This window comes from Epinephelus moara, chromosome 24 (assembly GCF_006386435.1).
Source record: "Epinephelus moara isolate mb chromosome 24, YSFRI_EMoa_1.0, whole genome shotgun sequence".
NCBI lineage: Eukaryota > Metazoa > Chordata > Actinopteri > Perciformes > Serranidae > Epinephelus > Epinephelus moara.
The window spans coordinates 27,593,125-27,615,995 of record NC_065529.1 but is presented as its reverse complement, the minus strand read 5'-3'; the positions used below and the strand labels follow the sequence as shown (position 1 = coordinate 27,615,995).

The 22,871-nt window shown below is 40.1% G+C and overlaps 1 protein-coding gene across 1 annotated transcript; it reads right to left on the bottom strand.

Annotated features, from left to right (window-relative positions):
• Positions 1-1,444: 1,444 nt before the first annotated feature.
• On the bottom strand, positions 1,445-22,760 carry fkbp5 (FKBP prolyl isomerase 5). The gene is made up of 11 exons (XM_050038470.1): positions 22,422-22,760; positions 17,941-18,073; positions 17,621-17,765; positions 13,502-13,644; positions 10,395-10,509; positions 10,134-10,290; positions 7,572-7,662; positions 7,301-7,384; positions 7,022-7,207; positions 5,809-6,048; positions 1,445-4,737 (listed from the first exon to the last, which is right to left on the bottom strand). The coding sequence occupies exons 2-11, from the start codon at positions 18,043-18,045 to the stop codon at positions 4,636-4,638; spliced, it is 1,368 nt and encodes a 455-aa protein (XP_049894427.1). The 5' UTR covers positions 18,046-18,073; positions 22,422-22,760; the 3' UTR covers positions 1,445-4,635.
• Between the last annotated feature and the right edge of the window lie 111 nt (positions 22,761-22,871).

Sequence of the window (22,871 nt, the reverse complement as noted above, 5' to 3'; positions counted from 1 at the left end):
AAAAAGACCAAGTGTACAAAACCCCAAATATAACAGAGAGCTCCAGACCAAACAGACCTTGTGGTGATAATATTTTCTCAACTGCTGTCTCCAAGGTCAAGAATGAACTTCAAACCTCAGATGAATTACTTATTCTATTTTTATATTAAAGTAGCTATAGCCAATACATTATTGTGCTGATAATAATGTATTAAATGACTAAATAAAAACTATGTGTAAGTGGTTGATTGTCGGCCCATTTGCCAGAGGAGAATGTTGGCATTGTAAGTCTCTGCAAACCACAAATTCATTACATTTGCACTTTCATACTTAACTGGTTCTACAGACCACTGCTCAAGACCAACAAACAACAAACTAGGTTGTGTTTCATCAGTTTCCAGCAGCTTTTTAACCACCAAACGTGGGTGTTTTTTAGCGACCTGTTGCTGTTTTTTTCACCATGGATGTTTAGATGTCCGGCCCACAACTTCACTGTTCTGGTTCACTGTCACTGCTCACATTGCATTGTTTTCTGACTCAGCTATTTTCAGCGGAAAAAGCTCTACAAACCCACCGTACACCACCAACCCAGAACCAAACAGCAGACAGACAAAGTGACCATGAACACAGTGGAGCATTGAGCTGCTCAAGAACCAGAAATTTCCCTCTGGAGTAGAAAAAAAGTCAAAAAAGAGTAAATATTGGACTTCGATTCATCAGGTGGACAAACAAGACTCCACGTGAAGACTCTGCTGAATGTGAAAATCAGCAGCTGTTTGCAAACATGTTCACCTTAACAACTTGACAGGTGTCAGTGTTGTGTTTACAACTTGTTTCTGCTGCCCCAAAGTGGCCAAAAAAAAGTTACTGTAAGTTTAAAGTGTAGTACATGTGATGCTGCAGCTGCAATGAGCATACATGTAGATCTGTTTGAGTGCATAACAGGAAAGAATAACTGGCTAAACCTGAGCGGGAACAATAACTGTCAGTATACAATAACTGAGTAGCTCTGAGTCACATTTATGATCTGCAAAGACAAAAGTGGTGGAACTATTCCTTTATATGGATATCCATCTCCTACAATACCCTGTTAAATGAACACAAAGCTGAAATTCTTAAAATTTGTTCAGGTTCAGAGAATAAAATGTGATGTTTTCTTAAGGAGTTTCAGACTCTGAGGTGAAAACGTGTAAAATGAAGTTAAAACATTAAGAAAGTAAATTAAAATAACAATTCAAAGATGTTGGTAATGATGGTGGAGCTATCCTGGTGCTGTACAGATAAGACACAAATTCCAAAAAGTTAAATCAGCCACTATGTAAAATCTTTGCAAAACTTTTACACATATTTTGTAATGATATTTTCCCCATTTACCCATTTTTATGACAATTCCACTGGTGTCACAAGCAAACTATAAAGACATTGTTACACTGTAAAAAACAACAACAAAAAAAGACCCGACATCTTTCTTTAATGCAACTCTTGGATTTATTTAATGCTTTTAAAGTGCAAAAAAATAAAAAAATATATAAAGAAGACATGAACAAAGGTACCTTATGTCGTTGTTTGTCTGAAAATATTTCTTTGCATAAATGCCGTTTCAAAACATTGATCACATTTTTGCTATACAGGGTGAAGATCTTTTGAATACATGTAAACATTTTGTACGACATAACAGTTTCTCATGAAATCCAATCTCACATCGGCAGCTTCGCGGTTTAACCAGCTGCGTTTTCATCCTGCTTGTTTATGTCAAAACGTTCCAAATTGTTCCTGTAATTCGCGTCATCAGGTTATCAAAAATGATGAATGTAGCACTCAGAGGCCTGGAAATCTTGTTGTAGTTGACAGTGAGGGATAAATATTATATATATATATTCTTGAATGCAATTTACAATTGCTAGAAAAAGTACTTCATGCTCATTTCCACTGTACAAAAAATGTTTGAATGTTTAGAGCCAGCAGTACTTGAAAACATAATAAGCTGTTTTTAAAACCTTGCTAACATACAACAATATATATTAACACACACACACATACACACTGTTGATTTTTTTTTTCTTTTTTTTTCTTTTTAACACAAAATATTTAAGACAGCTAAGGTTTCATTCTGAACCGACCAATGTTTATAAAACATCTCAAGATTATCATCAAGACTTTTTCCAGACATTTCATGAAAAGAAAACAGTGTTGGGTGCATTAGATGCAGTGAAATAAAGAGACACCAGTTGCTGGACTGAGGCGCAAAACAACGGCACAGATGTGATATCATCATCTGGATTTGTTACCAGAGCTGAAAAAAATCAAGTGATCTGCGAAAGACTGAAAGAAAACTGTGGTTCTGACGGTTTTAAAGCTGAACTGTGTCCCTCTCTTACGTTCACTCACAGAGTCGATGGAAGTAAGGGCTGGGTATTGTTTAAAAACTTATAATACTAGTAGCAATACCAGTGTCCTTAAAACGATACTGATGCCAATGAGGTACTTCATTCAGTGCCCATAATGTGAATAAGGAGGCAAACATTTTGGTGGCATCTCCACACACAAAACTGACAACTTCGTAAAACACAAAGCGCTCGACTTCACCACACCACAGGCTGTATGTCCTGCAAGTGTGAGCTCTGCACCAGGGACAGTTGTTACAGTCTGCCTGGTGACAGGGCTAACTGTTAGCATCATATAGCTAACATTACCCAACGGTTATTGAAGGGTTCAAGAGCCGAGTTGTGCCATTTTAGTGTCTGTGCATTTGATGGGGACGTTTAACGGCTCGATTTTGGCTGTTAGCTGCACCTGTGTTAGCTTGTGCTAACTGGGCAGACGTTAAACTGACAGTTCAACAGGAGGACAGCAGCTCCTGAGACAACAGCAACAGACTGTTTGCTGATCTGGCGGGAAGTTGGGACGATCCAGGATCAGACCCCCGGCACAAAAAGGATCAAATGCAGGTATCGCTTGACTGGAGACGTTTCAGCACTACTTTGCACAGGGTTATTTTGGAGTACTGATAACCAGCCCTAATACTGGTGCATCTGCTCTGTCAAATACAAAGGTGGGAATGGGCTGTGATTATGATTATGATCAAATGCCTCCTTTTGTAGGAAGTCTGAATCATAAATATGAGGATTTATGACGGTTCATCTGCTGAAAGATTTTCCATGTGTTGAAGATTGTGCCATGCCTGTTTATGCAGTTAGCTGACAGATAAAGATACGATGAGTGCAACAGAAAGAAGAAAGTCATCAATCACTAAAATCCACCAAAGCTCATGAGTGGAAACATTTAGTTTTTTTTATGTTTTAACTTTTTTTTTTTTTTTCATTTTGTTAAGGTTTCTGCAGCTGCCACTGTCATTAAATGTTATCAGTCCATAAAAATGATGTTATCACTTGTTATCACTCCCAAAGATCATCGTTGTTTTACTACAATACAAGACTGGCTTCTCGTAAAACAAAAACCTGTTTGTACTGTGTGACATGTTTAAAGGAAAAACCACAACATTTCAGCAAATTATTAGTGACCTATCATGCATGTACTCATGAATAAATTATTTTAGTGCATGACTGTGGTCTTATCCATCGTAAAACAATGCCTCATCTGCGCCCAAAACAGGGGGCTAAATATGAATTCTATTTCTGGAAACAATCTCTCTGCACCACAGTTTTTAACTTCTGTGACAGGCTTTAAGCAAAGATGTGCTGATTTGGCTTTAAAGGTAGTGGCCTAATGTTACAAAATAATGTCATATTAATTCCATTGTAACTAGCAATAATGAAATAATTGTGAATTTGCCAGAACGCCAGAATTGCAGATTTATGTTTTGGTATAATTTAGTTTGTGCTTGTTTCAGATTCTGTTCTCTGCTGACTGGAAACGTGAGGTTTGTATCTCTAATCTATGGCAACATCACAGATTCATGTTTGGAGGAAAATAAATTTGTAAGTCATGTATTTGTAGTACTTTAGTATTTCTGTATTTTCACTTCTTCCCAACATTAAGCTTTCCCACACTATGACTATTTGTTTATGAACCAAGGCTAAGTCATTTTGCTTCCTTTTGCACAGAAATGTTTCAAATACCACTGAGCTAACGGGACTCGTTACAACTTTTATCCAAAGTACATATTGCACACTTAAAAAAAATAGTAAAGTTTCAAGTCTGTATCCCAAACACCTTGTGATGCATGCATGCAGCTGCCCACGAAAAGGCTTAATATCAAATACAAGTCAGAGGTCTGAAAACCAGCAAGTGAAGTTTGGAAATTGGAAACACACTGTGGAGGCACATCTGAACTCTACACAGCAGCCTAATGACAACTAAAATGGAATTCCTTTGTGTCTTTGAAGAAATAAAATAAAAGGTGGAGGTGGGGGGTAAAAGTGTTCACCAATCTTAACTCACTGATTCTGCAGTACTTATTCTGCTGGGAGGTACATCCTGGCAGTCGCACGGTCCATGTGACAGGGGGAAACGCTGCTCAGCTTGCAAACGTCCCTGTTTATGCTCTGCTTTAAATGCAGGAATGGTAGCGTCGGATTTTGGGATAAAGAGGTTTGGGTTAGAAGCTTTTATACGACTTCGTTCCTGCCTCGGCTCCCTGGGCTTTGAAAGCGAGGGAAGGCATGTCTTTCTTTTTCTCCCTTTCAAATGTCACTTCTACGATGGACAGTCCTGACTCCTCCGCCGCCGTTTAATGCCCATTTCACCGTTCATGCTGCTCCTCCCGCTCTCATCACGCCTCCTCTTTGTCTTCCCAAGCTGTTGAGACAGATGAAGCACACATGACTACAGCAGTCTAAAATAAACCACTGTTGATAAGACAACATCTTATATTCCTACAGTCACAGACTCTGCTTGTTCTGCGTGCTTTTCATGAGAATATACCTCCTTATATGACAACTAAAAATCAGCTGATTTAAAATAACAATAAAACTGTAAAAACTGACCATTAATATTAACAATTTGTTTCATTTACATTTGTGTTGCTGCTTTTTTACTCCTCAGATAATGTCTCATTTTAAATAGAAAAGAGCATCTGGATCATAATGTGAAAAAATCAACAGATCCATGAATGAACAGTAGAGGTCAGCACAACACTGAGGAACGCACAATAACACACAGGACGACGATACGACAAAGCTTTTGCTGTTAAAATGTAATTGAAACACCTGAAAGAAATAATCAATCAGATTTATTAATATATATTATAATATGTTTAAATGAGGGGATCCTGTCATTAAAGCCAAAATATTTTACAGGACATTTGGCTGGTGGGGGTGAGATGAACCTCCATCAATTATATCAATAATTCTCACCATAATACCTAAAACGGCTGATCGTTAGTTTAAAAAAAATCCCCCACCAGGTAGATAATATAATTTAATTATCTAAGGATATTGAGTGCAATGGGCCTTAATCTTGATATCAGAAGAAAGCATCTTTTGTTTTGTGGTGCTTTTGTTTTAATGTTGTTTTCCCTTTGTAAAGCATTTTGTTTTAAAGGTGTTATTTAAATAAAATAATTACCTGTGCATAAAATAGCAAAAGAGCTGTTGGTAGGTCACGAAGCAACAAAACAAGATGATTTTTTAAATAGCTGTGTGTGTGTGTGTGTCTGTGTGTGTGTGTGTGTGTGTGTGTGTGTGTGTGTGTGTGTGTGTGTGTGTGTGTGTGTGTTGAGTACAAATTATTTTTAGAATTGTAATTGTTTCTTCTGAATTAAGATTGTAGTTAATATTCAGTTCACTTTAGTTAAAGAAAAGAAAATCACCAGTGAGTCAGGCTGACTTGGTTGTCTGCATTTAAGCCAAGAACAGTGAGTTTACAGACCTTGGCGTCCCGTTCTGCAAATTTCTGGAACATGTTGGCGTAGATCTTCTTGTCCTGTTCGTGATGTTCCTTAATCTTCCTCTGGCAGATGGAAATCTGAGCACGAGCGGCTCGATTTGAGGGGTTGACTTGCAGCACTTGCTGAAAGTCCTCCAAGGCCAGGGTGAACTCGTTACGGAGGAGACGTGCTTCCCCACGACGATACAAAGCCTTCTCATTGCTCTCGTCGATCTCAATCACCTTAAACACACAGACACATAAAGGGATTTTTTTAGATTTACATTGATGGCCATTGTGCATATTTATTCAATTAAATACTAAATGCATTCACTTTTTCCAGTAGCCTCAAGTCAGAGACTATGTTAGGGAAAAGTCCCCGCACTTTGAGCCCACCTCCACCACCCATCCTTTTCTTGAAGATCTTTTCATCCCATTAGATTCTAAGCAGCTAGTATCAAAATTTATGAACTGTTTTACTACCTCAGTTCCATCAAATCTTATTAGGGAGGCCTGGACCAGTGACTTGAAATCAGAAATTTTAGCAGAGGCAATGTCCAGCCTTCATTGTTGCTCAGTTAACTCATGCTACAGGTTAATCCAGTACAAGGTGATGCAATGACTGCACACTCAAAAACAAGACCGAGCCAAACTGCATCTTCTCATCAAGGAAGGATCCCGAGCACATATTTTTTCTGGTTTTGCCCTACATTACACAACTTTTGGACTGCAATTTTTTGACCGTCTTTCAAGCGCATGTTCCAGAGACATTCAGACCTGGACGTCTTTGCAGAGATTTTTGAGCTGCTGTACGACATGCAGATTGCTCTGCACCGACGAGTGCAGAGTGGTTGCTAAGAAACTTATTCTTCTGACATGGAAGTCTACCACTCCACCTTGCTTTGTGCATTGGCTCAAGGACATGTTGTCTATTACACGAATGGAAAGACTGCATCTGGGCAAACCCAAGACACAGAATAGACTCAGGGACCTTTCCTGGCACAATGTCATATGACCTAAAACCATGGGGACTCTGACCAGCTTGGCAACATGAGCGGGTCTGGGTGGGTCTCGATTCATTAATTCATGGCAGTCTTATTTGTATTTTGTACTGTTTGTGCTCCACCAAGTGTTTTAATTTCTTCCTATTCCTATCAATATATTTTCTCATTGCAAACCTTACACACACACAGTAATTAGTTAACAAGCAGCTCACCTTGTTGCAGTTCTCCACTACTTGTGAGAACTCTTTTATCCGCAGGAAACACAATGCTAAATTGAGATGTGCTGTCGACATGAAAGACTGTATCCTCCTCTGCTGATCAATCCCAGTGCCACACTCCATCTCTAGCATGGAAACAATGCGCTGGTACTGAATGACTGCCTGGAGGTACCGCCCTGCCTGATAATGGAACATAATAAAACTTTAGGAACAAGTTGACAATAAAAAAAAATAGTAATTTAATAGGACAAAAGATCAGCATGGGGACTGTACCTTAAAATACTGATTCCCTTTATGCTTTATTCCAAGAGCCAAATCCAGTTTTTCAATCAAATCCATTTCCCAGGGTTCTTTAGCCTTGTGGAGAAACAATCAACATCACAGAAAGTGAGTAAACACTGATTAGCATGTTTTTATTACAACTATATGTAGGACACTTTGCTCATAGTGAGCTTGAATGCATTTGTCCTAATTAAAATAATGAACTAGAACACTCTTTTCTTTAGACACACACATATATATAAATATAGAAAGCAGGGCTCACCCTCTGAAAGCTTTTAAGCGTAACTTCGTATATGATGTCTTTGTCTGGTCCAATTTTGTACTCTGGTTTACCTTCACTTCCGAAGCCATACCTGTGAAGAAAAGATAAACCATGACAGAGCATGAGCATGTTGATAATGCAAAAAACAACTGTTAAACATTTAATTTAGATCAGCCAACATCCACATATCAAACAGCCAGACTTAGTCAAAAGATTGTATCAACTGTTGACATTTACCTCAAGCCAGCTGACATTCACACTATAGTACAGGAAATCACACCTGTGACTAAATTTAGTACGTGCCACTGACGGAAAAACTTTCCACATGTTACACCTATCAAAATGTACAATAATAATAGTATATAGTCTGTTGCTTATGAGAAAGAAGTAACAGAGGAGAGACAGTTTGTACGGTGTAATGTGTGTATTTCACCAACAAAAAGGCTTAAAATAACTGCAAAAAAACATCTCTAGGTAGGTGGATTAAGGAGATGTCGTCATGTATGACATTAGAAGATTTAAATACATATTGGAAAATAAACAAGATGCATTTGAGATAATACTTTACAGATTCTTGAAAGGAACGATTCAGGAATTAAGCATAAACGTGACTGTCGTAAATATGGAATCCAGTTTGACATTAACTTGTAAATGTTGTGGGGGGTCAGAGAGCAGCCAATGTCTTGTGATGGTTTTCTTACAGAGGACATCAAAACACCAAGTAAGTATTCATTAAAGTGTCCAGGTTGAAAATCAGCTTTCTCCTCACTGCCCACTAACTGTCAATTCTGTGTGTCAGTGAAAAAAGATGGTATTCATACACAGCCCTGGCTCTGTAAATGGGAAACAAACAAAGTGGCTCGCACACAGCCACACACAAAACTATTCCAGACAATCAGCAACAGGAGGTGTTTGTGCCCGTGCATCGTACAGCAAACTGGCCATGGATGTATAAAGAGAAAGGCAGTGGGAGTGGCGCATGATAACGTGTTGAACTCCACAGCACATTGTCAACAATCTTTTCTCCAGAATCGCTGGCTCCACCTTCAAGTTGGAGTAGCATTATGTATATATAGTATATGTTCTGCTTCTTTTTTGTTTGTGTTTATTTTCTCTTTTCAGATTTGTTTCTGTGTTATTTAATACTCCCTGGCATTAATGTGGAAATAAACAAGTTTTTTTACTTTAACTCATCATTATTAAAGGTCAATTTACGATGCAGGATTATCAGTTACTGCTTGTAAACACGCTCAGCAGCTAAAGTGACAGTTAAAGCCGTCTCAGATTCAGTTGTTTGGCATTTTGCCTCACTGTATTTACGTTTTTTGCGGCGATGTGTCTCTTGGGATGCCTGCTGCTTACAGTTCTTACACCTGGTTACTACCTTTTTATAAAGCCTCAACCTCACCTGAGCGCTGTGGGGATACACACCCATAAATGCCCCGAGCACAGACAGTAAGAGGAAATAAGAAAATACACGTAAAGGGGAGAGTCTCTGCAAAAAAATGACACCGCCACACACTTCTAGTGGGTCGTAAGGGGCGATTGAGGGGGATCATTTCTGTATGAGTCTATACATTGATTTTTAGGGAAATCCTGCATAGTATACATTTAAATAAATGTTTATTGTACAATGTAATGGCTTTAGAATATAATGAAACCATCAGCATTTCGATTGGATTCCTACAAGCCTTGCTTTCATCATGCAATTCTGTCAGCCACCAGATACGATATGCCGGGAAAATGAAGGTTCGATTTATGGCACAGAGAAAGTGCAGCAAGCACAACCAAAACAGGAAGAGGATGGCGTTTTGTTTTGTTTTTTTGCCAGTAGCTATTGGTAGATATTCCCAGCAACCAGAAAGTATCAGTTCAAGTTTTTCGCAGTTTCCAGTAGCAGAAACGGCAGACAGACAACCTGAGTAATCCTGGAAACTGTGGTAGCTGATAGGCTCTGAGAAAAACGGAAGGCAATCCGGTTGTCTTTGTGACAGCGCTGCCAACAATAATATCACATGGAAATGTTGTTAGTGTGCTATGAATTCCTAGAACTTGTCACTAGTACTTTGTATTGCTTTTGCCTGAGGGGACAGTGGGTGAGGCTGGTGTGGGCGAGGTTAAGTGTATGATAGGATGTGGTTTTGTCAGTGCAATGCATTCTGTTTACTTTCGTAATTACTCTTATTTCTGCCTGATATGATTTTTTTTTCTCGATGATTGACATCAGTGTGTTGATGAATCAATTCACATATCACTCTTCAAGGATGAGGGATTTCAAGCTTTTTAGAACTGACCCTGACAACTGAAAGATTAAAAGTACTAATGCATGTAGGTTTTAAAACAATACAGCATATCACAAAGCAAATATCAGCACCATATCCAAATGAATGTAATCCTACAATATGTACATTTAAAACAAATTGTTTCTAAGGAAATAAATGTATTTTGGTTTGACAGGTGTAACAAAGGACCACAGCATGATCATCCCATATACACACCGTCCGACTGTAACTGCATTGAGAGAACAAAAGCAGTTTTTTTGAAGGTTTTTAAATATCTTACTTTGATTTTAAGTAAAGTACACAGCACTCTCCCTTCTGCATCTTGTCCATGGCTCGGTCCACTCCAAAAGGAACGCCTTTATCTTCAGCCTCACCAACAACAAAGCTGACGTCCCTGCAGTCAAACAGTCGACCAGCACACCTTCCCTCCAGGTGCACTGTGGGTCATACGGCACAAATTTAACCTCTGACATAACCGATTAATGTTCTGGTTATTTGGCAGAAAACCAGTAATCACCCATTGAGAAAATGATGGCCTTACCTTCAACACATGCTCCATCGTTGGGATTAGTGTAACCGTCACCTTTGAGCTTTATTCTTCTTATGATGCCGGCGTCGTCTGTGAGCATCTCTCCTTCAAACTTGAGCAGCTCCATCTGTTTGGTTGCAAACGTTTACTCAATCATTGTTCTACACAAACAGCCATATGAAGCAAATGACAGCTCTGCAGAACTCGGTGTACGGTGTTCAGTAGGTGTGGGAGGAGGAACGAATACATAACGAAAAACAAGTAGGAGTCATCACATCAAGTCATGGAAATAAAAAAAGAAAGACAGAAATTATGACTTCTGGAGGCACACTACAGGTGGACTGTGTAATCAGACATGGATGTATGCACTTCATACTTCTTTAAAGGGACAAGACAAGCTCAGGTAAACACATGTCTCTCAGCTTAATAACCCCCTTACATCTATTTTCCCCTTTTGTTCCCCCTGGGTAGTTTTAGCTCTAAAAATCATCTCATTCCTCTCTGTCTGACAGTATGTAGCATGTTGTTGCAACACATTCTGAAAGCAATATGATGTTTACACTGAGTGAAATATTCACACCCAAGACACTGTTTTTTAAGGCTGTACTGCTCAATCAAATGGAAACATTCTTTTATGTCTTGTGCATCATTTAATACACATTTTCCCAAAATTCAACCTGGCATATTTGGTATCAATGCAAACTTTGGGATCTCTGTCTACAATTTAAAATAAAGTTCTGTAGGTTTGTACAAAATCACAGCATGAGTTGGTACTGATTGTCCTATCATTAGATTATTAGAATATGCAGTAAGTAACACTTGACATTAGGGATGGAAGATATATCTAACATAAACAATGTATCGCTGCTTGTTCTAAGTGAGATGTTTAACATGACTATATCACCAACTTTGAGGATAAATTAGCACATAATTTTTTAAGCCACCGGCATGAGCTCGCTTCTGCATTTCGGTACTCTCAATCTCTCCATGGCTCTCTCCACCCAGACCACTTTGTCCTGAGCTGTAGTGTGTGAGCAGGTGTATTTCTCATCTGCAGAGCTTCACACTGCTGCTATTTGGTCGCATTTTGTGACCATGGAGCACCACTGTGACTTATAAATATTATCAATACATGGAGTGGAGAGCTGTTAGTTTGTTCCCAGCTTACAGTGTATAAATCCTAATGTTTAATGGTGCCACGGAAACAGTTTAATGATAGTGTAAGTAGATGAAGCCTGTGTTTTTGTACCTGCAGGGCTCCAGACCGTGACTATTCAATTGCATTTTGTGACCATGGAGAGTCAGTGGAACTTGCGAATAATATTAATATATGAACTGTAGAACTGTTAGGTTTTTTCCCAGTTCACAGTGAATAAATCCTCATGTTTGAAGGCGCAGCGGCAACAGTTTAACTACCCGCTAACTGCCAACGTTTAACTGTTGACCAGAAGCTTCCAGTTCAAAGCAAAAACATCAGCACTTCCAGTCTGAGATGAGTCAGTGCTTATAAATAAAAGCGCCAGTGGTTCTACTTTGATTTATTTAATTATAACAATACTTTGTTTCACCTCATTATGACAGTACTTAAACTTTATTGTAACAGCATTTTATTCAAATTTATTATAACAGTACATCATTTTAATTTGGCAGTCTGCAGTAGCTTAAGTAGTAAGAGATGTCAAAATATCCAGGTTTATATCGTGTTTTGCAATACAGCCTGAAAATATCACAATATTATTTTTAAGCCATGCTGTCCAGCCCTACTTGACTTTAAAAGAATACTTCATCCACAAAATGACCATTGGTTTATCACTCATTCACCACGTGTTACCTTAAATCGGTAAGGAAAACTTAAGTTTTTCTCGCATGCCTTCACGATGAACATATAATCCAAAAAGGCCAACATTCTCCATTAACTGAAGTCACTGGGAACCATGTTTAACAGCAAAACTATATCAAAACATCTATTAACAAATACTCACACTGCTCGTGCAGTAAAATCCAAGTCTCACTTATCCAGTCCTATGCTCAGTATTTGCACGCCCTGAGTGTGCCTGAGTGTGCGCATGTGTATGAGCTCCGCTTGAGCAAAATGTAGGCGCAGACCTCAGACGTGCCTGAGACTGGTTATACTTATGTGTTTTAAAATAAAGGTTTAGTTAAAATGCATGTGTTGGCAAGTGCTGAGCATATGACTGGATATATGACACTTGGATTACACTGCAGGAGTTGTGTGAGAGTTTGTGAACAGATATTTCAATATAGCTTTGCTGTTATTAAACACAATCCCCGTTTACTTCAATTCATCGAGAATGTCTGCCCTTTTTTTGGATTAATGGTATAAAACACACAATAATGTAGTTAAAAACAACTACGAAGACATTTTAAGTGTTTATTAAAGTACAGTACATGATGGACAAGTCTAACTCCTGTGAAGACATAGTGAATATTATTACAACTGTTTTATTACAGTCATTCACTATTTTTTACAGCAACAGTACAGTTGTTGACATGTACGTTAAAACTACATTAGAGTGTGTTATAAACTATAAATTAAATGTTCATAAACCGTTTATGAATGCTACATAGAGGGATTTAAAGTTAAGTGTTGCCAAAGAGTCTGTTACCTCCATTAAAAATGAATAAATAATCTGTATTCTGAGCAATCACATAAGAAGTTAAGACTGAACACCTGATTGTTAAAAAGCTTGGTAACATCTGACACAGTTAGATTACACTGTGAGCCCTGACAGAATAAAGTCTACAGGGGGTAGAAAACTAATTTTTATGCCTAAGATGTGCCCCTGGGCGGGCAACGTGTGAAGCAGAGCAGTTAACTAAATCTCTTTAGATTCTTCCCAGAACTGAATTATAACAGTCATTGATTATAGAGGATGGAGAGAGCCTGAATTGTATCCCTGCTGAGCTCCAAACAGACCCGCAATTAAACCACTCTAGCTGTTTGACTGAGAGGGATTAAAATAGACAAACCAGTTAATTTTATGACCAGAGAGCTCCATCTGCAGAGACTGACACGTGCTCCTGAATTATCAAGGTCCCACAGTGTGATGCAGAATTAATGCACGGCACAAATTGCAGCACTAATGTGGCACACCTACCTCAAACAGTACTGAAGAGCTGGGGGGAATTTTGTCAGGGTTTCCAGCAGACCCATATGCGTACTCTGGCTTACACAGTAACGTGCACACTTCGCCTCTCTGCATGGACAACACACCAATATCCCAGGCCTTGAGGACTTGTCCTGTGAGTGGATGAAGCAAACAAAACTAGAATTATTGCTCTGTGGTTGTACGCCTTCACAAAATGAAAGTTATCACTATTTTGACATGTCTGATTTCAGTGAAAAATTTCCAGTGAAGAACCCGCTGTCTCCACTTTTTTGTTTTTACAGAGAAGTACAATGGACTGATAGAGATCTTCAATGCTTCAAATAAGGATGTTGATGCAACCCGGCAGCACAGAGGACCTAAACAGTCACCACAGTTTCAAGATGGAAACCCAAGATTAGCAACACCAATTCAGTATCTGACCAAAGGTCTTACCCTCTGTTCCTGTCTTGTGCCATTGACTAATAACCAGAAAAGTGCTTTTGCGGAACATTTTAAAGTCACAGTGAAGTTGACCTTTGACCTTTTGAAAATAAAATAGCATCATTTCATCATCTTTTCCTATTAGACATCTGTGTGAAATGTTGTCATAACTAGCCTATGAATTCTCGAGTTATGGCCAGAAACATGTTTTGTGAGGTCACAGTGGCTCGAAAACATAATGCCTCCAGCCACAGTTTACGCCATGACACAAGCATAAAAACTGTAAGAGATCATAAAGATCATGTACTTTCTTCATGTTAAGAATGTACACGGATAGTTTAACATTCTGGGGAATATGCTCTGCACTTTCTTGCCCAGAGTTTGATGAGAGAAGACACGTGTCATATCTGTCCATTGAAGCTGAAGCTACAGCCGAGAGCTGTTTATCTTAAGAAGGAGTCTGACACATAAACAAATACTTCCTCTGTAAAACCACAACTTGCTGTTTTCACTCTTTGGGCCCTATTTAGATTTTCTAAAACACGAAGCGCCAGACGCGCAGCGCATGGGTGTGTCATTTGCTAGCTAGACAGCGCGTTTTTAGACTGTGCGCCATGGCGGAGAGTCTAAAAGGGTTGGACTTACTCTGTGAATTAGTCATGGGTGTGTTTTGGGCGTATCATTCAATAAGCCAATCAGAGTGTCACCTCTCATTCCCTTTAAGAGAGGCGCGATTGGAGCGCATGGTGGAGAGCTAGTTAGATGGCGGACCTACCAACTGGAAAGAGTTAGAGCTTAGATTCTCTGCCCGAGCCCGAGCCCGAGCCCGGCCCAACCCGGCCCACGGGCCCAAGCCTGGTCGGGCCGGGACCCCCCCTCTGACGGGCCCAGGCTGGCCGGTCAGATATGACCTTTTTTGTTGTTGTTTTTTTTAAAGCTATGATTTGATAATGTTACAGGCTATGTATTGTAGCGACCCTGCAGTAAATGTTCTGTTATAATGTCAATGTTCTGTGAGTTAATGGCATGTTTGGGATTGAATGAGGTGCGGGGTGCGAGTGTGACGGGGATGAGGAGGGCTGTGTGAGTGCGCGTGCTGGTGTGTGTATGAGCGAGCTGGAGGAGAGAGCAGGAGTGCACAGATGGAGTTACAGCTAAGTTGTTGTTTGTTGGTTGTTTTGGCGTGGTTACGGCCAACAGTAACCTGTACTGTTCAGTAATAAACGGTGGTTTAATTGCCGAATAACTGTGTCATCCTTTCCACACGTCCTGGCGGACGCTACGGTATTATTAAAAGTAAAATTAAACCACACTTTGTATGACACATAAAGTTACAACAAAGTTAGTTACAATGTTGCAACATTGTGCGCGCACAGCCCTTCACCACCTGGATCCTAAAATAAACACCTGTTTTATTACATAATCATGCTTCCATTCATTAAGATCCTATATTTCTGTCATTCAAATAACAAGACTTGTGGTTTAATACTCTTAATTATAACTGCCAACTTATTGAAAAATGTCGGGTTTAAATCGGGCTTGGGCCGTTAATTACAGTTAATTGGACGGGCCGGGCCGGTCCCGGACATAACGTGCACGGGCTCGAGCCGGGTCGGGCTGGATTTTTTGGGACCGATCTAAGCTCTAGAAAGAGTGAGCGTTTTAGAGCTGAGGAGACGGATCTCCTCGTTTAAATACTTACGTGTGTTGCCATGATTGGTCAGATAATTTCACAATTTCATTTGTCATTATTACAAATTATTATGATCATTATTACTGCGATTAGATTATTCTGATTAATGACTGACCATTAAGACGTGTTTCTGATAAATATCTTAATGTGCACAATAATAACCTTTCACACTGTAATCATATTTTTATTTGTTATCTTTTGCATATGTGTGGCTGCTCCGTGTGTGTCTGAGCAGAGTGCACGCGCGTTGTGCACCCGCCTAGAGACGCATATTATTAACTTGTTCAACAGCGAAATACTGCACCGTTGACTTTAGACCAGGTTTTTGTTGGTTTACGTCATCTAACTAGCAATGTGCCATGACTGTGCCTGACCACTCCTCATTTTTAGACCAATACACCCAGAGAAGCGCAAGTTCATGCTAGTTAGACGATGAGGGCGCAGGGCGTGAAAATGACAACTGCGCCTGCATCTAAATAGCAATGACACTTGCGACATGGATTATGCGCCGTCCGCTTTAGACCATCTAAACAGGGCCCTTTAACTTGTATCGATTAAACAAACATGGTTAAGGTGTTACTTGGTGAGATTTAGAGGTACTGATAAGTGGAGACAGGTGTCAGTCGCCTCACCTAACTCTCAGCAAGTAGGCATGTTTTCCAAAATATCAAGCTCTTCCTTTGCAAGACCACACTAAGAGTCTGTTTACACTTGGTATTAACATGTGTCTTGGGTGATCCAATTACAAGTGGACAGCTCTGTGTTTTTCCGTTCACACCTGGCATTAGAATTCATCTCTACATGCGTTTTGTGTGACCACATGTGACTGGATCTCACTTGCCTGCTCTATATGCAAATTAGGGCATTAACGACTTTGATTTTTTTCAGGTCGACTTATCTGTCAATAAAGTCTAAGTCGAGTCGACAAGTCATTTGATGACGTCATCACATTTACACGGCGGAGGAAAGTGAAGTATCTCCACACTGCGCGGACTCAAAGCGGACGTCCGCAAGCCCTGTGCACACAAAGCTCAGATTTTACGACCGCGCGGACTCTGCTCCGCACACCAGTGACTGCTCGGCATGTATTTTTCACATCGCGGGGATTTTTCACGGACATTTTTACAGGAAACTACAACGCGGAAGTGCGCTCGACTATGAAAGCCCGAATGACTGCGGACATTCGTTGCGGAGTCTGCTCCGCTTATAGTACGCCCGAGTATGTTCACTTAGTCAAGGATAAAGTATCAGCATAAGCCAATCAGAGGCAGCGATTGCATTCCGTACACAAGCACACAGAGAGAGAGGGGGAAAAAACACGCGACTTGTCAACTCTTCCCGGGGGGTGTCGACTTGTGCCACTGACGTCGACACGTTGACAAATCGACTTTTCTGTTAATGCCCTAATGCAAATAAACATGTACATCATTTCCATTTGCAAAGACCAAATGTAGTGTTGTTTAACCGGTAGGAGGTTTGTCAGGCTATTGGCACACTGAGAACTGTATTATTTAAAATGGGTAAGATGGTAAGAGTCCGCCCAGTCGCACACACACAGTGACAGATCTAACTTTAAGCATCACGCCGCTAACGATTATTAACAGATTCAATGACATAGTCGAGCCATTTCACTGGCGGTGTGGGTTTGTCGGGTAACAGCTGCTGCTGTATTAGCTCATGCTAAGTGGGCAGGCGTTGAACTGACCGTTTGCCGGCTCTGTGACTGTGCAACTGCACCAACAAAAGTTTTCTTATTCAATGGGGTGTCCGATAAGCATGGACGTAAGCTAATTAGGTGGTCATTCAATGTAGCCCAGTACACATAAGTGTTCACACTGCTGAAAGAATGTGGCCATATGTGGCCCAGACCACCTCTGACTGTCGCCTGAGCAATCGTCTCTTTTGATCCAATCACCCAGGACGCATGTGAATACCAGGTGTAAACAAGGCCTAAGGCAACATTAGGTATGACAGTAATGTATAAAGTTTCCTACCTTTGCCGACGTTGAAGCTAAAAGATTCTCTGCGCTCTCGACTGCAGTCAAACCTCTTCCCGCTGAGTAGCTTCCCAGTGTAGTGAACAGTCACTCTGTCCCCTATCATTGGCCTCTCTCCATCTATCCCTGGACGCTTTACAACCTGTAGACAGAAAGACCAGTGTCCAGTTCAGCTGAGAAATGTTTAAACAGAAAATATAGAATAAATAAGAGATCATGCAAAATCATGAGCATGCCATATGGTGGAACAGTGAGTCTTACTTGTGCCCAAACACCCACAATAAAAAATTAAAATGTAATGCAATGACAATGAATACCTTGATAACTCCTTGGTCTTTATTAGGTGTTACATCAATACCCTTAGCAGCAAACACAGCCGTGGCTGGCTGGCCATCCATAGTCAGATCCTGATCAGTGGTCATGTCTGCGTGTGGGCATCACACGGTAACACTGTAAACATTATGAACACACAAGCCTATGTGTTAACAATCTGAGCACCATAAATAATATGTCCTCATGCCTCATGTTTTCACTTTGAGACAAGCTTGCAACAAGGAAAATGGCACATGAAATAAATCTAATTTGTGGAGCAGGCCTGGAAAATCACAGTCTCAGACAAAAATATCGGTGCTGGATCTCCATAATCCACCCAGTAAATAGGACTTTCTCCTCCATATTATATAACTTGTAGCTATTTAAGGGCACATGTTCTAAATCCATGAAGTGTACTGGAGATGTATTTACAGTTTTATTGCAAAAGCCACAGTAACATTGATCCCAGCTGTATGAGGAACATTACGTTGCGCTGCAGTTGTGATATCGCTTAACTGTACTGCACCTTGTCTGCTCCCCCACAGATGAAGTAATTACATAAATATAATGTCAAAGGCAGCAGTGTGTTGCTTACTTCAGTCTCTTTATTTTGAAACATGAGCTGTACTCAGAGAGGAACAGTATGTTCAAGACTGTTCGTTTATGACCCTTTGTGTTCTTTGTCAACCCATAAATGACATCCACATATTTTATGGACACCACAATTTATAGCTCAGCACGGCACAGCCTCATTTCGATATTTTCACTGTTCATTTTGTAATGACTATTTCAAAATTAGTCTTTTTACGGAGAGCCTCGTTCGTGCAGGAAACGTGTGGGCTCACACACTCTGTGCTGATAGAGCTGCGCCATCACCAATACAGTCATGTAATCTCTGAGTGTTTGTGATGAGGCAGGTTAAAATCTTGAATTTGATCATGACTGAGGTGTTACACTGATATAGTATCTTTTCAGAATATGAGGCCACATGCTGTCTGGTTTTGTCTGGTGATGTTGTGATATAGCTCAGATGTTGTCCTCTGGGTCTTTCGGCTGCGCTACTGTTGAGTAGCGTGTTTTTTTAAACGGTATTTGACCTCTAGCTGCACAGACATCATATCAACACAATTACTGATCCCATTTTAAGATTTTTTTAAGATTTTTGATAACTTTTTGTACTTCCACACAACAAATAAGCTGTTTCACATAAATATTATTAAACAAATTAGACAAAGAATTCAATAGATAGATAGATAGATAGATAGATAGATAAGGCACCGTCTGGTCGAAGAATAAGTAAACAAGATGACTAATCTGAACAGACATTTGATGCTCAGTGCTATGGAAACATTCTGTTGGTACCAAAAAAGTAGTCAGATTTGATACCCAACACAGATGGATAGATGGATAGATAGATAGATAGATATATAGATGGATAGATGGATAGATGGATAGATAGATAGATAGATAGATAGATAGATAGATAGATAGATAGATAGATAGATAGATAGATGCTGCCACCGTTTCACACCTCCGTGTGGCAAAAAGACACCAGCAGCTTTACAAGAGCAATAAAACTGTAATGACCTGTTGTTGCTACAGCTGCTAAATGTTGCCTCTCTCATCACAGGAGCAATCGTTGTCGACATGCACGGTTACTCAATGCCCCAGTACACATGGCTGCAGGCATTTTCGGTCTCCCCTGGCAGAATAATCATGACATTGTGCGAAGACAATGAAAAAGCTAGTTAGCTATGTTAAGCATGTTGGCAAACACTATTCGGTGATTATCATCACATGCAACAGCTGAGACATTAACACTTGCTCGAATAGCATCGGCTCACAGCTGCTCTGGGTCTGTGTCAGGACGATGTCACTTATGTTAGGCTTTAACGTTAAGGCCAAAGATGTCAAGTAAAGATTACTGATGAAAACCTTTTGAGCCCAAAGTGGCTCGTCATCAGGTACAGAGGTGAAGACAATTTCAGCCCAAAATGTTTTCAAATGTAAAAAGGTCAAAGAGTTTTTAAAGGGGCTTTCTACAAAGTGTTGGGAGGCAGAACTGTATAGTTTTTTTTTTGAGTCAGCACCTGGACAAGATGTGATGAGGAGAACTAAATAAAGATATGAGTTAGTCTCGCTGATACCGCAGTTAAGACTCTGGCTTGAAAACCTTTATCAGATCCTATTTTACTGTAACTCTCAGCCATCACTCAAGATCCCTACACACAATATCATGTAACAGGACAAGTTTAGATAGTGCAGGGTTTCTCTAATGTGCTGAAGTAAACCCTTTTTAAAAATCAAATTAAACCTGCCAATCTGAGTAACATCATATTCACAATTACTCCAAAGCCGACAGACAGTACTGCGAGGGGTAGGTTACACAGGGTGCTGATGATAGTTATGTGGCCACTTAGTGTTTCCACAGAAACAGTTTAAGGTTAAAGAAACGGCAGCTCTCGTCCTCTGCATCAGTTGTCTAGATTTTTCCACCAGTTGTTCCGTCTTCACTCTGTGGACATCCCAGATTCTGCTGATGACCGTGTACAAATATTAGGATATTCTGCCGTGGTGACTAAGTTCTTCAAGAGCCTGCAAGTATGAAAATGAAGCAATAGAGCTCGGCCTCAGATGCGTCAACTTGGCTTTAAGCTCATGGCATTGAATATTGATCAAGAAATAGACCTGAATTCATTTTCTTCACGTGATCTTAGCCATATGGCACACCATGTTCCTTGACCTACCGGGTAAAACCATGAACATCTGTCTCGGTGATATCTGCTCAATTTATTCTGCTTCTCCAATTGTGTGTCACTCTCAAAGATCAAGTGTCCACGTTCTGAGCCCTTCAACACAGGCGCAGCACAAAATGTCCATCTCTGCGTAGCAACACCTCTTGTCCTGTGTCGTTTAAATTTCATGGATTTCATTTTTAGATGTAACTCGTTGTACATGCTTGAGTGTGTGCATGTGTGTGTGCGTGTGTGTGTGTGTGTGTATGTGTGTCTGAACACAATGTTCCTTCTATTCACAGTTCCCCGCTGGCAAAGCCTGATGGTGTTCACCAATCTGAGACCCCCTCACGTACAAGCCAGCTTCAATTTTTGAATGAAAATAAGCAGATCTTAATTATCTAAATTGACCATACCTTAACATTTACATTAACACGTGATGTAAATGTAAATAAAGCAAGTGGTGTGATAGTATCATAAATTAACATCACTGATATATTTGTGCAGTTAAAACTTATTCAATCCATCATTATTATCCTTTAACTTTCTGGTTTTATTGTATGAAAGAATTAATAATTAAACACTAAGCAGGGAGACCAACTGTAAATAGTTACAACACAGCCAAATGGCATGTAGTCTGCATGTTCCTAAACTCAGATACCCTGCGGAGGAATGCAGGAACAGAACACAATGAGGCAAAGACCACATCTACAGACGCACACGGTGTATCTGTACATTCTGTCTCACATCCGTACTCTGCTGCTGATTCATATGAGAACATGTGAGCACACACTGTGCATGACCAACCCATATACTGACATCCTGAGGCAGAGCATTGTCTGGCAGTGGAGGTTCTTTTTCAACCTGACAAAGGCATCACAGGGAGTTTAAAAAAATGATGCAAGAAAAGCTGATTTTATGGACATCACTTTTTGGAAATGCTGCTATACTGGGTCATGTACTTTTAATGTGTAATGACAGAGCATACCTTTGGATTTTCCTGTTTATTATAAGGCAAATGTAAAGAAGAGTATCTTTACATGTCAGTGTTTTATCCTCATTAAATATCTGCCTCGGGCTGTGTGATTCATCTCTGGGACACTGTCTCAATCTGTGTCCATCTCTGCTTAAATCTCACCTCCTCATCTAAATGTAAACATGTATGACAACACATGTATATTTTAAGCTATTCAAAGGGTATCGTTATGCCCCGTAGTGTACAACTTGGTCCCACATGAGAAAGAGTCAGCACAGTTAATGTGACCAATTCTCAGGAACAGTGTACAACCTGTACTTTGTGAAGATACACCTAAGCCTAAAGGGATCCTGGATATAAACTGTTGTCTTCAGCCACCTCCATAGGAAACCACAGCCAAGTGCCAGACACACATGCACGCATGCACACACACACACACACAGACCTATAAACACACATATACAGGAGGGCTGATAAGACTCCCTTATTTTCCACAGCACAGTGGGATACAGCTAACCTCAAATGCCCCCACACATGTGAAAAATTTAACATCCACCCTAGAACATCCTATAATCAGACAACCCCAATAACACATCTTGATTTTGTTTCCTCTAAATAATAACATACATAAATAGACTTTATGTTTTATGGTGTATAACAAGTGTCCCTTTAACTTAGGCAGGCGTGAACAGAGAGCTGGTAAACCTGATGCATTAATTAAGTCATTAATTATTTTATTCACAGGAGAATTAAATGAATAAGAATAAACACTTACATGTACTTGCGTGCGCTCCTTTCTCTTACAGTTTCTCCCCCAAAATGACCGAAGACCTGCTGAAATTTTAGTCGGTGGATTTTTTTTCTTTCTTTCTTTTTTTTTTTTGGAAACCACGTCTATTCCTCCAAATTCAATCCCGCCCCTCTCATCATATATCCAGGGTACTAAATGTTCTGCTCATGTGGTTGTTATGTCGCGCTGGGTTTTTTTTGTCCTGCTCTCCCTTTATCCCTCTCCCGTCTCACTGGCGATAAACGTGCCGGTGAAGTAGACACATGGATCTCAGACTTGAAAATGACACTGGAGAGGCAGAGGCACACACAGGAGAGCAGAGCAGAGCAGAGGAGAGAGAGAGAGGCACATAGAGTAGAATAGAGTAGAGTTGTGGGAGGGCGTTTAGTGTAAAATTAAGGGGCAGGTCTTGGAAAGCAGCCACAAAGTAACACA

What these genes read in the sequence shown, in the direction of transcription:
- fkbp5 (XM_050038470.1), bottom strand. Translation starts at nt 18,045, where the DNA reads ATGACCACTGATCAGGATCTGACTATGGATGGCCAGCCAGCCACGGCT. An exon ending in TAGCTTCAACGTCGGCAAAG is followed by an intron (nt 13,645 to 17,620) that starts GTAGGAAACTTT and finishes ATCCACTCACAG; the next exon opens with GACAAGTCCTCAAGGCCTGG. An exon ending in GTACTTTACTTAAAATCAAA is followed by an intron (nt 7,663 to 10,133) that starts GTAAGATATTTA and finishes TTTTCTTCACAG; the next exon opens with GTATGGCTTCGGAAGTGAAG.